At 56.8% G+C, this 14,492-nt stretch overlaps 1 protein-coding gene across 1 annotated transcript; it reads right to left on the reverse strand.

Annotated features, from left to right (window-relative positions):
- Positions 1–12,143: 12,143 nt before the first annotated feature.
- Positions 12,144–13,359, reverse strand: RNF186 (ring finger protein 186). The gene has a single exon (XM_062193129.1). The coding sequence runs from the start codon at positions 13,194–13,196 to the stop codon at positions 12,522–12,524; it is 675 nt and encodes a 224-aa protein (XP_062049113.1). The 5' UTR covers positions 13,197–13,359; the 3' UTR covers positions 12,144–12,521.
- Positions 13,360–14,492: the final 1,133 nt, after the last annotated feature.

A 14,492-nucleotide genomic window follows, 5' to 3' on the forward strand; every position in this document is an offset into this window, starting at 1 on the left:
AGTGCTGGCCCCAAGTCTTCCTTTTTAATGAAGGGAAAGCAGGCTTCAGCTGAAGCCTTTGCTATTTAATATACTGATTTGGATCTAAGCATGCTATTTATTTATTTAGCAATCTTGGGAACTTTATCTTGGGAAGATTTTGCAATGATGGTTCAGAGAGTGCTTATCTAACCCTTTTTTCGGTTCCCCTCAATGTTAGCCTCTTAATGTAACTGTGACACATCTGTCAAGACTAAGAAATCAGGGGCCAGCGCCATGGCTCACTTGTTTAATCATCTGCCTGTGGCACCAGCATCCCATGTGGGCTCCGGGTTCTGGTCCCGGTTACTCCTCTTCCAGTCCAACTCTCTGCTGTGGCCCGGGAGTGCAGTGGAGGATGGCCCAAGTGTGTGGGTCCTGCACCCGCATGGGAGACCAGGAAGAAGCACCTGGTACCTGACTTCGGATTGGCGCAGCGCTGGCCGTAGTAGCCATCTGGGGAGTGAACCAATGGAAGGAAGACCTTTCTCTTTGTCTCTCTCTCACTGTCTATAATTCCTACCTGTCAAATTAAAAAAAAAAAGACTATGAAATCAGTAAGGGTATATTACTGTTAACTACAATATAGATTTCATCATCTGTTTTCTCACTAATGTCATCACTGTCCCAGAATCCATTGCATTTGGTGTTGTTCATTCTTTATTTTCAGCATTGATTTCATTTGTTATATTTTTAATTCCTTTCTGGAAGGACAAATGGTCCTGGTCCTCTGTTTAAGCATGTAAACACTATTTATTTATTTAAAAGGCAGAGCCGCAGAGAGAGAGAGGGAGAGATGGAGAGAGACAGAGAGAGAGAGGCCATTCCCCAAATGGCCACAATAGCCAGGGCTGGGACAGGCTGAATGCAGGAGCCTGGAGCTCCGTCCTCATCTCCCACATGGGTGGCCGGGTCCAAGTACTTGGGTCATCATCTGCTGCCTCCAAGGTGCATTAGCAGGGAACTGGATCAGAAGTGGAGAAGCCAGGACTTGAACTGGCGCTCTGATACGGGATGCTGGCGTCAAGGCGCAGCTTGACCCGCTGCACACAACGCCGCCCTGCGATATATCTCCCCTTGAAACACTAAGCGAAATGGCAGGACTTGTTAGTAAGAGTCATGGCAATGTGCAGATACAGTGACAAATCCTGCATCTCCTCTGGGTTGGATTCACCCACAGGAAAATCCTCCCATGAAGTGGGAAGAGGGTGAGCAGCCAGTCTGGGGTCTCAAACCAGTGATCAGAAGCTAAGAGTTGATTAGGATGGGCAGTCACTGCTGGGAATACCAACTGCTGACCAACAGAGGGGCCTAAGTCCTAATGACACGGGTGACTTATGGGACCCAAAGGACGGAGGTGAGTGGCTCCAGTGTCAGTGCAGTCTCTCAGGGGTGCCAGCAAGCACCTAAGCTCTTTTTTTTTTAAAGACTTATTTATTTTAAAGATAGAGATATAGAGAAAGAAGGAGAGAGAGAGAGAGAGATCGACATCGACCTTCCATCCACTGGTTCACTCCCCAAATGGCTGCAATGACCAGGGCTGGGCCAGGTTGAAGCCAGGAGCCAGGAGCTTCTTCCAGGTCTCCTATGAGGGTGCAGGGGCCCAACAACCCGGACCACCTTCCATTGCTTTCCCAGGCACCTTAGCAGAGATCTGGATCAAAAGTGGAGCAGCTGAAACTCAAATGGGCTCCCATATGGGATGCTGACGCTGCAGGTGAGGCTTAGCTTTCTAGACCACAGCGCCGGCCCCACACCTAAGCTCTGAACGTCTCTAGTTGTCCTCAGCACGTTGGCTGTTGTCCTTCATCCCATGGTCCAAGGACGGCTCCTGTGGTTCTGAGCGTTATCCCATCCAGTAGTTGTGTTCGAGAGCAGGACGGGAGGGGAAAAGGGGGTGCTCCTCACCTGCACGTCCTTGTGGGCTTTTCCCTCGTGGGCAGCAGGAAGTCTCAGAAGCCCACTGGTCTGGATCACATGGCCAGTCCAGCTCTCCAGGATCTGCAAAAGCAAAGACTGGGCAGAAGAGAGGGGCGCAGACGCCTGTGGAGGGACGAGGCCAGTCCTAACGTTTGCAGAGCTCGGGGCTGGGGAATGACCACGGAAACCTTGTCCTGCCCCGACAGGTAGACTTCCAGACCACCTGGAAGACCAGGTTGGAATTGAGAATCCTTCAGCTTTTCTGAGTTCTGGCCCCTGGATTACCATCCATCTTGCTTCTCTCCCCATCCTCGGCTCCATCTCACATGTGGGCTGTGGTAACTCAGGCCACATATCCAGGCCACATACCTACCTGCTGGGGTTTGGAGGTGTTGTGCCCCCCAAGGTTCATGTGCTAAGAGCTTGTTCTCCAGGGTGTCAGTACTGGGAGCTGGTGATCTTTAAGAGGTGGAGCCTAGTGGGAGGTCCTTAGGCCATTGGGGGCGTGGCCTAAGAAGGGATGTGGAATCCTAGCCTCTCATTGGCTTCCTATTTTGAGATGTGATCCCTTCCTGCCATGGGAGCTCCTGCCATTCACCAGAGCCACGCTGATGCACGCCTCATGCCCTTGAGTCTCCGGAAGTGTGAGCTAAATAAACCTCTTTTCTTTCTTTTTTTTTTTTTTAAAGAATCATTTTTTAAATTTTATTTATTTTGACAGGCAGAGTGGATAGTGAGAGAGAGAGACAGAGAGAAAGGTCTTCCTTTTTGCCGTTGGTTCACCCTCCAATGGCCGCTGCGGCCAGCGCATCGCGCTGATCCGAAGCCAGGAGCCAGGTGCTTCCTCCTGGTCTCCCATGCGGGTGCAGGGCCCAAGCACTTGGGCCATCCTCCACTGCCTTCCCAGGCCATAGCAGAGAGCTGGCCTGGAAGAGGGGCAACCGGGATAGAATCCGGTGCTCGAACTGGGACTAGAACCCGGTGTGCCGGCGCTGCAAGGCGGAGGATTAGCCTGTTAAGCCACGGTGCCGGCTTCTTTTCTGTATAAAAATCAGCCTTCCCCAGGGATTTTGCTATAGTAACGGGAAATGGACAACCAGCTGCCTCTTGGCACCTCCTTGAACCCGCAGTGAGCGTCCCACAGCACCCTTGGGAGAATGGGTTAGAGAACAGGCTCTTTCCTGCAGGGTGGGAATCAGCTTGGGGGCCGGGGGTGGGGGATTTAGGGTGTCAGGGAGGCAGAGTGCAGGTGTAGGTGGGCCATCCTCTTGGCCTTGGGGACTCCTGTCTCCACTGGGATGGGTGTGGCTAGAGGCGGGCCCACTGGTGGGTATTGCTTGGGGACCCGGCTGCAAGGCCAAACCAGCTTTCTCTTTAGGCTAAGATGGCATGGCTGTTGAGCAGGCGGCCCTCTGTGCTGCCCCAGCGTCGACTCAGTGGGGCCAAGAGACTTTCATCTTGGTGACCTTTTGTCTCTGTAGGACCCAACCCAATGCCTGGTGTGTGTAGCTACTCAATGCCTGTTTAGTTAATGAAGGAATGGATGAGCGAGCAAATTCACTCTTAGTGCCATTTGTCACCAGTGGCTGGATGCTTCTGGGCACCACAGTCTGCATGAGAAACCCTGGGGCAGGGGGTCAGTCCGGCATCCAAGGCAAAGCCGCAGCCCGGAATGTTCTTGGCACTTTCTGTGTTGGACCCACGCGCCCCTCTATGCTCACATGACCCCAATAGACACACGTTCCTGTGCCCTGCTGCAGACCCCTTGCCCCCTGCAGGGACTGCAATGCCAGTTTGCAGGCTGCTAGAGAACTCGGCGCCCACCTGAGCCAAGCCTTCCACATGTGCCGTGGAGCCCCCCCTGCCTCTGGCACACAGGACCCCACACCACTGCGCCTCTCCCCCCAAACCCCCTGCTGACACCCACTCTGGCCCTAACGCCTCTGTTTCCTTTGTGGGCTCTACGCTTCCCTCATACCATGACTGTCTTCTGGCTCTTGAAACCCAACCCCAGCTGCAGGGCCAAGCCGGTTCCCAGCTCCTTTGTGAGCCTTGCCCTGCTGCCACACCCCTTGCTCGTGTCTTCCCTGGGGAGTCACATGCCTGCCTCCAGACACTCTCCTACTGGATGCTCTGCAGACCCCGGGGGCCTCACGGTGCACCGGGGTCGGGAAGGGCATGGCAGGTGTCTATTGGAACTCCCGAGACAGCTACTTCATTTAAAGAGAGGGCTGTCATCATATACTAATAACACAGATCAAAAATAAAGAGAGCTTTATATTGAAGGGTAGGACTGGCATTGTCGTAGGCAGGGAAGATGTGCATGGCTACAGCTGGGCCCCATGACTTGGAGGTCAGGACCCGGGGCCACCCACTGTGCCGCTCAGGCCTCCCTCTGTCTTCCTCTCTATCAAAGTCATTAGTTTCTCTTTCCCATGTCCAGCCTCCTCCCTCTGACGTGCACACGGCTCCATGGGGGCTGCCCTCGCTTTCACTCTGCCTGACCTTGTAGCTCAGGCACCTGACAATGAGTCAGGGCTCCTTTGCTTGCAACTGAGACAACCCAGCTCGATGGTTGGTTTTAAGCAAAGGTAGGGAATTTACGGACTCCTACAACTATGGAGAAATCCAGAGGAGTGTTGGTTTCAGGCGTGGCCAGATCTAGGTGTTCAGAAAGAGATGAAGAACCTCTCGAGATGTCACCGGACTCAGCTTTCTTCTGGGTCGGCTTTACCCATAGGAAAAATCCTCCTGGGGGATGGGTGGCAGATGGTCACCAGAGGAACATTCTAGCTGCTCAGCAACTCTAGTGTGAGAGCCCTGCCTGCAGGAAGTGTCAGCAAGAGTCTTGGACAGAGCTGCCACCAGCTCGGCCTTGAACCAAACACTGTGGCTGGGAGACATGACGTTCTGATTGGCAGGTTTGGGACACATGCCCCGAAGACAAACATGGCATTGTTGCCATGAGAGCCCGCCTGCCCTGAGATTGAGTGGGAGGGTGCAGCCCCTCAGAGAGAGCCCCGATCAGATGGGAGGTGCACCTGTAATTGGCAGTGGTAGGGGCGGGGAGGGGCTCTCATTCGGGCTGCTCCCACAGCCTCTCTGTGGGGTGATCGGTTACTGCGTCTTCCCGATGCCCCCAGCACCCTCCCTTGTTGGAGAGCCTTCTCCTCCCCTAACTATGAGATTCTGTTGGAACCACCGGTCCCAGCCCTGTGGGGACAAAGGAAGGCCAGTGACGGAAGGGGAGCCATCAGAGTCCTTCCTGGGGGTCTTACATCATTTAATCAAAGGAAGAAAGCTTGCTGCTTTATTTCTGGAGGTGGAGGTAAAGCCAAGAGGACGTGAGTAGGAGTGGCCCAATTTCTGATCCCGAGGAAAAAGCCGCTCAGAGAAGACTACCACCCAAAGGCACGGGGAAAGGAGCCCAACGTGGAGAGAAACGTCTCGAAGATCAAAGCCCTAGCGTCGGCGCTGCGAGGTCCCGCGGAAAGCTGCCTTGGGCCGTTGTTCGGCTGAACCAGCCAATCTGTTCCTCTCTTTGCCTGCTAAGGCAGCTAGGATTTCATGGACACATCTTACGTGCCAGGCTTCCACAGAGGACCTCCTGGGATGCTCACAATTTATGATTATTTCTCCATTTTACAGATGTGGGAACTGAGCTGCGGAGATGTTAAGAGGCTTCGTCATGCAGCTAGGAAGTAGCGGGATTCAAACTAAACACAGCCACCTGCCAAGTGCTAAAGCCTTGGCGTGGATGGGGCAGGTATCTCAACACAGGATTAGCACCAGGTGCTGCAGGTTGTTAGCTTCTAGTACAGGTGCACCTTGACTGGCAACGGGTACATCCTGATAAAACCGTTATAAGCTGAAGATATTGTCAACAGAAAACACATCCAGTACCCTTCACCGACCTCACATCCTAGCTGACCTGGGCATCCTGCTCCTGGCCCTAGCAGCAGCTTAGGCTGGTTCTCGGGAGCGTGTGGAGGCGGGGGTCAGAGGTCCCCGCTCCCTGGCCTGTGGCCTTCCTTAGGCTACGCAAGGCCTGCAGTGCATGGCCGGGGGTGGGGGGTGGGAGTGGTTTCAGTAGCAGGGGCCTGGACAGCAATGCCATGGTCACAGGTGTTGATTGTAGGTAACCGGAACCCGTGATACTTGTTGGGATGGAACCTGAGGCTTTGCCAGTCAAGGGGGTGGGCAGCGGAGGACTCTAGGGGACTGGCTCCAGACCCAAAGTTCTGGAAAAGAGTGTCTGGCATCACTTAGATCAGGTGACCTAGATCACATGACGGTGCTGGTGTGATGGGGGTGGGGGCGCAGAGGAAGGACCAGGAGGCCCCAGCGGTTGCCAGTGCAACTCACCCTTCAGCGAGACTGGACACAGGGCAGCTTCCTCCGAAAGGGAGATGGGGGTGGGGGTGTGACTGCAGGCCACGGGACGGAGGGGCGACGTACGCGCCCTGCAGCCCCGTCCTCTCTAAGCAGATGAGCCCTGGCGTGGGGACCTCCAGGGTCTGGAAGTCAAGCTTGCCTGCCTCTCAGCAGACAGCAGTGGGAAGTGCCCGGAGCTTGGAGTCAAACAGACTCTGTTCACATCGTAGTTCCTCACCTGTTTTGTGGCCTTGGGCCAGTGCCTGGACCTCTGGGTGTTGACCTTTTCATCTGAGAACCGTGGATAACAAGTCGGCCATTCTGGTTTGTTTTATTTTGAGGATTTTATTTATTTATTTAGGCAGGCAGAGTGGACAGTGAGAGAGAGAAAGACAGAGAGAAAGGTCTTCCTTTACCGTTGGTTCACCCTCCAATGGCCGCTGCAGCTGGCGCACCACGCTGATCCGAAGGCAGGAGCCAGGTGCTTCTCCTGGTCTCTCATGGGGTGCAGGGCCCAAGCATTTGGGCCATCCTCCACTGCACTCCCTGGCCATAGCAGAGAGCTGGCCTGGAAGAGGCGCAACCGGGACAGAATCCAGCGCCCCGACCGGGACTAGAACCCGGTGTGCCGGTGCCGCAAGGCGGAGGATTAGCCTAGTGAGCCATGGTGCCAGCCATATTTTATTTATTTTAAAGGCAGAGTTATAGAGAGAGAGGGAGAGAGGAAGAGATGGAGAGAGAGAACTTTCATCCGCTGGTTCACTCCCCAAATGGCCACAATGGCCAGGGCTGGGCCAGGAGCCAGGAGCTTCTTCCAGGTGTCCCACGTGGGTGCAGCGGCCCCAAACACTTGGGCCATCTGCTGCTGCTTTCCCAGGCGCCTTAGCAGGGAGCTGGGTTGGAAGTGGAGCAGCTGGGACTCATTTGGGATGCCAGCATCCAACGCGATGCCTTAACCTGCTACACCATAGCCCTGGCCCCAACTCGGCCACGTTGCACCGACTCAGGATAATTTAGGGACCACAGACTCCAACTGCAGTTCCATCTGTAACGTACCAGGCATTTTGGGGGAAAGCACGGGGCTTCTCTGATCCTTGATTTCCCATCTACATCGCCAGAAGAAAGGCGGACTCAGTGTGAGTCAGACTTGATTCCGACCTGATGTTGTTGTGATCTGCTGTAAGAGTCTGACCCGTACTCAGCTGAACTAAAAGTAGCCCAACAGGGTGGATGTTGTGATACAGCAGAGTTAAGCTGCCAAGGGGGTGCCCGTATCCCATGTCAGAGTGCTAGTTCAAGTCCCAGCGACTTCGCTCTTCCAATCCAGCCAGGAGCCTGGAGCTTCAGCCAGGTCTCCCATGTGAGCACAGGGGCCCAAGGACTCGGGCCATCTTCTGTTGCTTTCCCAGGCCACAACAGAGAGCTGGATCGCAAATGGAACAGCTGGGACTCCAAGTGGTGTTCATATGGGATGCTGGCGTTGCAAGCGGTGGCTTAACCCAGCCCCAAAATGTCCCCTCTTTATGTCACCAGTTGTACCGGGTCAGGACCCACTCAGAAAGAACTCATTTTAACTTGGTGAGCTCTGTAAAAACCCTGTTTCTGAATCAGGCCAGGTTCTGAGGCCTTGGGGGGAGGAACTACAACTTCTCTTCCCTGGGGGCTGGGCAGGGGAAGTCAGCTCCCACCTCACAGCAGGTGCTCCCCTCTCACCAGGTGAGACGGTGACTCAGAGCAGGCCTCGTGAAGATCTGTGGAGTCAGTGACGGGATGGAGCCTGGTTGGTGTTTTTAATTCTTCAGCAAATTCCCTACGAATCCCAGAGCTGCCCCCGATCCTGGCTTCGGATCATCCCAGCTCCAGCTGTTGGGGAGTGAACCAGGAGATGGAAGACCCTTTCTCTTTCTCTCTCTCTCTCTTTCTCTCTCCCCTTTCTCTTCCCTCTCTCTCTCCCTATCTCTGCCTCTGCCTCTCTGTAACTCTGCCTTTCAAATAAGTAAATAAATCTTTTAAAAACGGAATTATCTGGCCAGAGCTGAACAGCATCTCCTGGCCCCCAGCAATGAATCAGGGCTTCAAGGGGTGGGACGGGCATGGCTTCAGGGCTTGGGAGACAGGTGGGTTCCAGCGGCCTTCGGCCCAGGTACCCGCCCCACCAGGAAACTGTAACCAAATGAGGGAATGCCCACCCTTAGTTCTCCACCCTTAGGGGAAGGGGTTCATATGCCTTGAGCATTTATGGTGTGCCCAGAATGTTCCATCTGGTACAGCAAAGTGACTCAGACTCCTGCAGTCTTCCTGTGGCATGGCCCTGGGCCTCTCTGTGCCCCAGGGTCCTTGCTGATGCATCTGGGGCCATGTAGCACCTACCTTACCTACAGCACATGTGATAACGGAGGTGACACACTTGGCACAGCACCGCCAGATGCAGTCAGCACACGTTGTTGTGGCAGAGCTGTTGACAGAGGAGCGGGCTCTGGGTTGTAATCAGAGTCTTATCACAGCCGTGCTGGTGCTGCAGGCCCTCAGCCCTGGCTCTCTTCCTGTCTCCTCCCTCTCTGCTCTACTTCCTTAGGATCCAAAGTGCTCCTCCGCCCACGGCTTTCGGAGTCCCCCAGCGACCCTAGGGGACTGGGACCCTAGCCGCTGTCTCGTGGGTGAGGGACCCGAGACTCAGAGAGGTGAGGCGAATCATCGGTGTTGGGAGGCAGGACTTCAGGCTGGGCAGATGGGTCTGGGGGGCGCAGGGCCGCCCCCTGTCCCTGCAGTTCCTCTCCATCCTTAGGAGCTAAACACGGGCTTCTCTCTGAGGTTGGCCTGCCCTGGACGAGCTGGCGCTCTGATGGCGTCAGCACCCTGGAGAGGCCCCGAGCAGTGCCTCCCCCAGGGCCAGTAGTGGTGATAAAGGCAGAGCCTGCGTGAGGCCCCAGGATTCCCACCCGCAGCCCTGGAGACCTCCCGCAGCCCCCTCCCCTGCCCCACGGGGGAGCCAGCTCAGGCTCTGAGAAGCCCTGCAGCTTCCTCCTGCTGCTGGGTCAGAGTTGGCCTCCAGCACCGGGCTGGCTTTCTGGACTCTTTCCCTCACATCCTCCGGTGGGGCCGCCTGGTCTCTCGGTTCCCCCCCAGCACAGCCTGGCCCCATCCGGCTTCCGGTGCTTTCTGTCCCACTGCTGCCGGGGGCCAGAAGATGGTTGGGATTGGCTGGGCTTCAAAGGACGGGGGTGGTCAGAGCAGTGTCCCCAGGGCACAGAGGCCACGTGCTAGGGATGATGCTAGGAGACTGATGGCTATAGGACCTCTCTGATTTCCACAAGATGAGGTTCAGGGAAGTAAGGTGACCATGTAAGGGCAAGGATGGGCCAGGCGGGGTCTCCAACTCAGAACTCCAATGTTCTGGCTCCCACAGCAGAGGCTGGGGTGGGGGTGGGTAGGGACAGCTGTCTCGTTATCACTCTTTTCTTTAGCAGAGAAGGTCCTGGGGCTCTTGGCCTCTTTGGAATTTTAAAGATTTATTTATTTATTTTGGAAGTTATTATGGAGAGAGAGAGAGAGAGAGAGAGAGAGAGAGAGAGAGAATGATCTCCATCAGCTGGTTCACTCCCTTCACTCCCCAGATGGCTGCAATGGCCAGGGCTGGGCCGGGCTGAAGCCAGGAGCCAGGAGTTTCATCTGGGTCTTCCACATTGGTGGCAGGGCCCAAGCACCTGCGCCATCTTCCACTGCTTTTCCCCAGGCCATTAGCAGGGAGCTGGGTCAGAGTGGAGCAGCCGGCCCTGCTAGTGCACCTGGGAAAGCAGCAGAGGGTGGCCCAAGGACTTGGGCCCCTGCACCCATGTAGGAGACCCAGACAGCCAGGCTCTGGCTGTTGCAGCCATTTAGGGAGTGAACCAGCAGATGGAAGATATCTCTCTATGTGTAACTCTGCCTTTCAAATCAATCAGTAAATATTTAAAACAAGAAAAATGGAGCCATTGGAACATGAGCCAGCACCAGCATCACAGGTGGTGGCTTTACCCGCTACACCACATCGGCTCCCTCTTCGGAATGTCGAGGTTCCTGGAGTTGGTTTCCTATTCCCCGTGGTGGCCTGCTTCCTGGTTGTCGTGGAGGTGCTGTATGGGGGACAGCACGAGGGGCAAGGAGAAGCCCTGGGTTAATCCCAGCGTTGACCGGCTGTGCAGGTCTAGGCAGTGGGTTCACCTCCCTGATCCTCGGTCTCCTCCTCTCTGTGAGAGTGTGAGAGGACAGTGATGGCCTCTGCTTTCCAGTGCGGTTAGGAAGCTTCCCTGAGGCTGGGCACGTAAAGTAGTCGGGCTCCGCGTGGCGCGCAGTGGGGGGTCGGGTAGCGGTGCACCTGCTGCGTGCGGGCTGAAGTGATGTCATCATTCGCACCTGACGCCAGCGTGCAGCTTTTCTTCTTGGCGAAGGGTTTCAGAAATAGAATGGGACCCGTCCTGCTGGCAGCCGTCCCAGACTGCACATGCCCGAGGCCAGCACAGGAAGTGGCGAACCATCCTCTCTCCTCTCTCCTGAGAGAGGCCCACGTGTCAACTTAAAATCATGGGCCCACTCTCACTCACTCTCCCTCTCACGCTCTTGCTCATTCTCTCTCTCTCTCTCTGTCTTTCTCAGCACCAGGAGTGGATAAAGCCTATGGCGTGGGGTCCGAGTCACCCTGGGTGACTTGCAGGACAAAAACCCCCCGATTTTGAGAGCAGTGATGTGCACATGAATGTCTGTTTTCTTCCGTGTGAGTTCACAGCAGGAGTGAGCCACATCCACAGTGCTGGGCCCTAGCCATGCCCTCAATTCCTTTGGCTTCTGGGGTTAGGGGATGATTCGGTTCAACCAGCTCATTTGGGGAAAAGGAAGCTCGGAGAGGGAAAGACCCTGCTGCCCAGGGAACCATGGAGCCGGGCTAAGGCCCCGGGGCTTCGGTGGCAGAGTTCTGTTCCCCCGTGGAACAAAGGCACAGTAGCCATGAGCAGAGCCCAGCCTGCTGGGAGGCAGAGGCACTGTGCCCCGTGGGCCCCTCTGGGCCTCCAGGCCTGGTACCAAATCCAGGGCCTTTGGATGGAAAGAATGTGTTGTCTCTCGCCCTCTGCCCCCTGGCCGAGCCCTGTGCCTGTTGGCCGTGGCACATTGTCACCTTTCTGGCAGACGCCTCCCGTGTGTTAGGAAGCCAGAAGGGTGAAGAGGAGACACAAGACCTTCCGGATGACTGTGGCGGGAGAGGCAGGAGGCAGAGGTTCCTGGTGAGGACGAGAACGGTTGCATTTATGGGACCTCTTATCTTTATGGCTGAAGCTCAGACGGGATGTGGTAACTGAGACAGAAGCAGCTGTAGAGATTAAGATCGGTAGTCTGGGCCTGTGTGTAAAATGGGCAGCTGGCCCCGCTGTGGGCTGGGGACAGTCCTCCAAACCCCAAGGGTCTCTGTTAAGTCAGGATCTCATGGTGCAGAGCTGGGGAATCCTGGGGGTGCGGGGATGCTGGGAGCAATTCCCAGAGCCTCCTCTTCCAGCCCTCCCCACTCTGCCGGCCGCAGGTGGGGCTCCCCCACCCCGACTCCACAGCAGCGGAGGCATCAGCTTCTCTCCTTCCCACCCTGCGGGTGACTCAGTGGGAGACCCAAACAACCAGGACCTCTGGCGAGGAGAGGGAGTGGGCACAATGGCCCACAACAGGTGCGGGGAGGAAGCAGAAGCCGACTCCCAGTGGGCGTCCCACTTCCCAAGAGGGAAAATGTGTAACGGCCAGCAATGGGAACAAAGTGCCATCAAACCAAACCGAATCAAACTAAAGCAAGGAAATAACACGGGCTACATCGGTTAAAAAAAATAATAAAAAGAGTCCCAGTTCTATTTTGCTCTGCAGCAGGACCAATATTTTCCATACTTGCACCAGGTTCTATAAAGAAAAGCCAGGAGCATTGGAATAAGAGGAACAGGAGGCCCCCCCTTGGAGCGTACAGGTGGTCGGTGCCTCCTCCCCACCCTGCCAGGTTAGCTGCGCTGTCCCCAGGGCAGGTGTGAGCCCATCAGCCCAGGGCGGCCTTGTTGACCTGATTTGGGCGTCTGGGCTTCCGTGTGCAAGTGCAGCTGGCGGGCGATCCCGAGGCCTCCAGTCTTAGCTCGCGGCCCCTTACCCTGTTCCAGAGGAAGTCACAGACCCAGAGCAGGCTGCAGGGGCTGCCCAGGCCGGGGCACTCAGGCGATGGAGGTGATCTCGCTGTGCTTCTGTTCTCCGCGGAAGAGAGTCCTGGGGGTGCCCAGGCTGTGGGGGTGGCAGCAAAAGAGCATGGACATCAGCAGGGCCAGGGCGATGATGAGCGCCAGCACCCACCGGATGACGCCTGGGTAGATGAAGGGCAGGATGACGAAGATGAGCAGGGCCAGTAGGAGCAGGTGCGCAGCCAGGCGCCGGGCTGCCACGCGGTTGGCACTCACTGTGCCCGGCCCGTCCTCTCCCACGGAGCTGGGGAGCACCGTGGCTGAGGCAGCTGGGCCTGTCAGCTTCTGAGGACAGAGCTGCACCTCGCGACACGGCTGGGCCAGCCATCCCACCACCTCTTCCTGGTTGCGCAGGCTACCGATGAGGCCCCCAGGCACGGCCGTGAGCTTTCGGCACAGCGGGCAGGTGATGGACCAGGTGTCTTCCTGCACACACAGCAGGAGCTTCAGGCAGACGGCGCAGAAGGTGTGCTGGCAGTTCAGCAGCTTGGGCGACCGGGCGAAGCTGTAGGGCTCCCGGCACACCAGGCACTCCAGCTCGCGCTCCACGGAGCCAGGGGGACCGCGGCTGAGACCTGTGGCTGCGACGGCCACGGAGGTGGCGCCTGCCAAGATGGCCCGGGGCTGCTGCGAGCCCTCGGCACAGGCCATTCTGGGCACGGAGCAGGCAGGTCGCAGCTGCTCAGCACCCGAGCATCCACCGGGAGCGTCCGCTGGTGTTGCTGGAGCCTGGAGGAAGTCCCACCTGGAGCTGGAGGTTCCAACTCCCCTCCGGCTCTCCCCCGGTGCCTGCTCACAGCAGCTGTCTGGCACTCCTCCGCTCCAGGGCTGCCCGGCTTGTTTCTTGGCATCTGTTGTTATTATTTCTCTTCTCCAGACCTAGGGTTAATCAGTAACTCGCGGGCCTGGAGACTTTGAGTTGCCTGATAGGAGGGCTTGAGGGGGGCGGGACTTTCCTGTTGGGGCCAGGTGCCAGGTGAGTGTCCAGAACACGTGGCCCCCGAGCTTTTGGATGCATCGGCACCCACTCTGCCTGCTCAAATGCAGATTCCTAGGCCTCACCCCAGAGACCGAGGCAAGGTCTGAATAGGATGGCAAAAAGCTACACAGTAAACACCGTGTCGCTTCTGACCTGCAGGTAGGTGGGCTGGTGAAGCAAGGAGAGGCGATGGAGAAAGAATTCTCCACCGGGCAGGGGCAGAGGACGTCCAGCCAAATCTAGAAAAACCAGACCACCCACAGCCCATGGGCGTTTAGTACCTTTGGCCCTTTGCGGTCTCAACATTGTACCAACAGGCAACAGATTCGCAAGCATCTCCCCGGAGCTTTGCTCTGCCTAAGTACTGGGTCACAGGTGCCATGTGCCATTTGTTTGGCGTGTGGGTGGGTGGGTGGCGCCACCGTGTCCCCAGCAGTAGGAAGAACAGCTGCCACCGTTTATTTGGGCCTATTTTGAGCCAAGCCATGTCCTCATCTGTGAGCTCCTGGAGGCCTGGCCCTGTCTGGAAGGCCTGGAGACGAGGGCAAGGTGTGGTCCGGGAGGCCGGCTGGCTGCCTGCCCAGAGGCCTTCCACAGGGACGGGAGCTTGTGCAGTCTCCCAGGGCCCAAGGTCAGGTTTGTGGTCTCCCGGGACTCCGTCTTCTTGCTCGTGCACAGGCCGTTGGCCTGCGGGCAGCTGACTCACGCTCACAGGCCCCAGCTGGGACTGACAGATGCGTGAGCCTGTTACCGTGCCTGAAACCCGGCCCGCGGGGGTGCCGTGCGTTCACGCCCTCCAAAGCCCCTCTCAGCTCGGCTCTCCTTTGCTGCTTGTGGCACCTGCTAAGGGTCACACAGTGTCCAGCCCTTGTCCTCAGCCCGAGGGGCAGGCACTGCGGGGCCGAACCCTGTGTGCTGGCGTGACCCCTTGATGGAGGCTTTCCCCTTTGTAGAAGGGCTTCTACTTT

The sequence above is a fragment of the Lepus europaeus genome, chromosome 5 (assembly GCF_033115175.1).
Source record: "Lepus europaeus isolate LE1 chromosome 5, mLepTim1.pri, whole genome shotgun sequence".
NCBI classification, from domain to species: domain Eukaryota; kingdom Metazoa; phylum Chordata; class Mammalia; order Lagomorpha; family Leporidae; genus Lepus; species Lepus europaeus.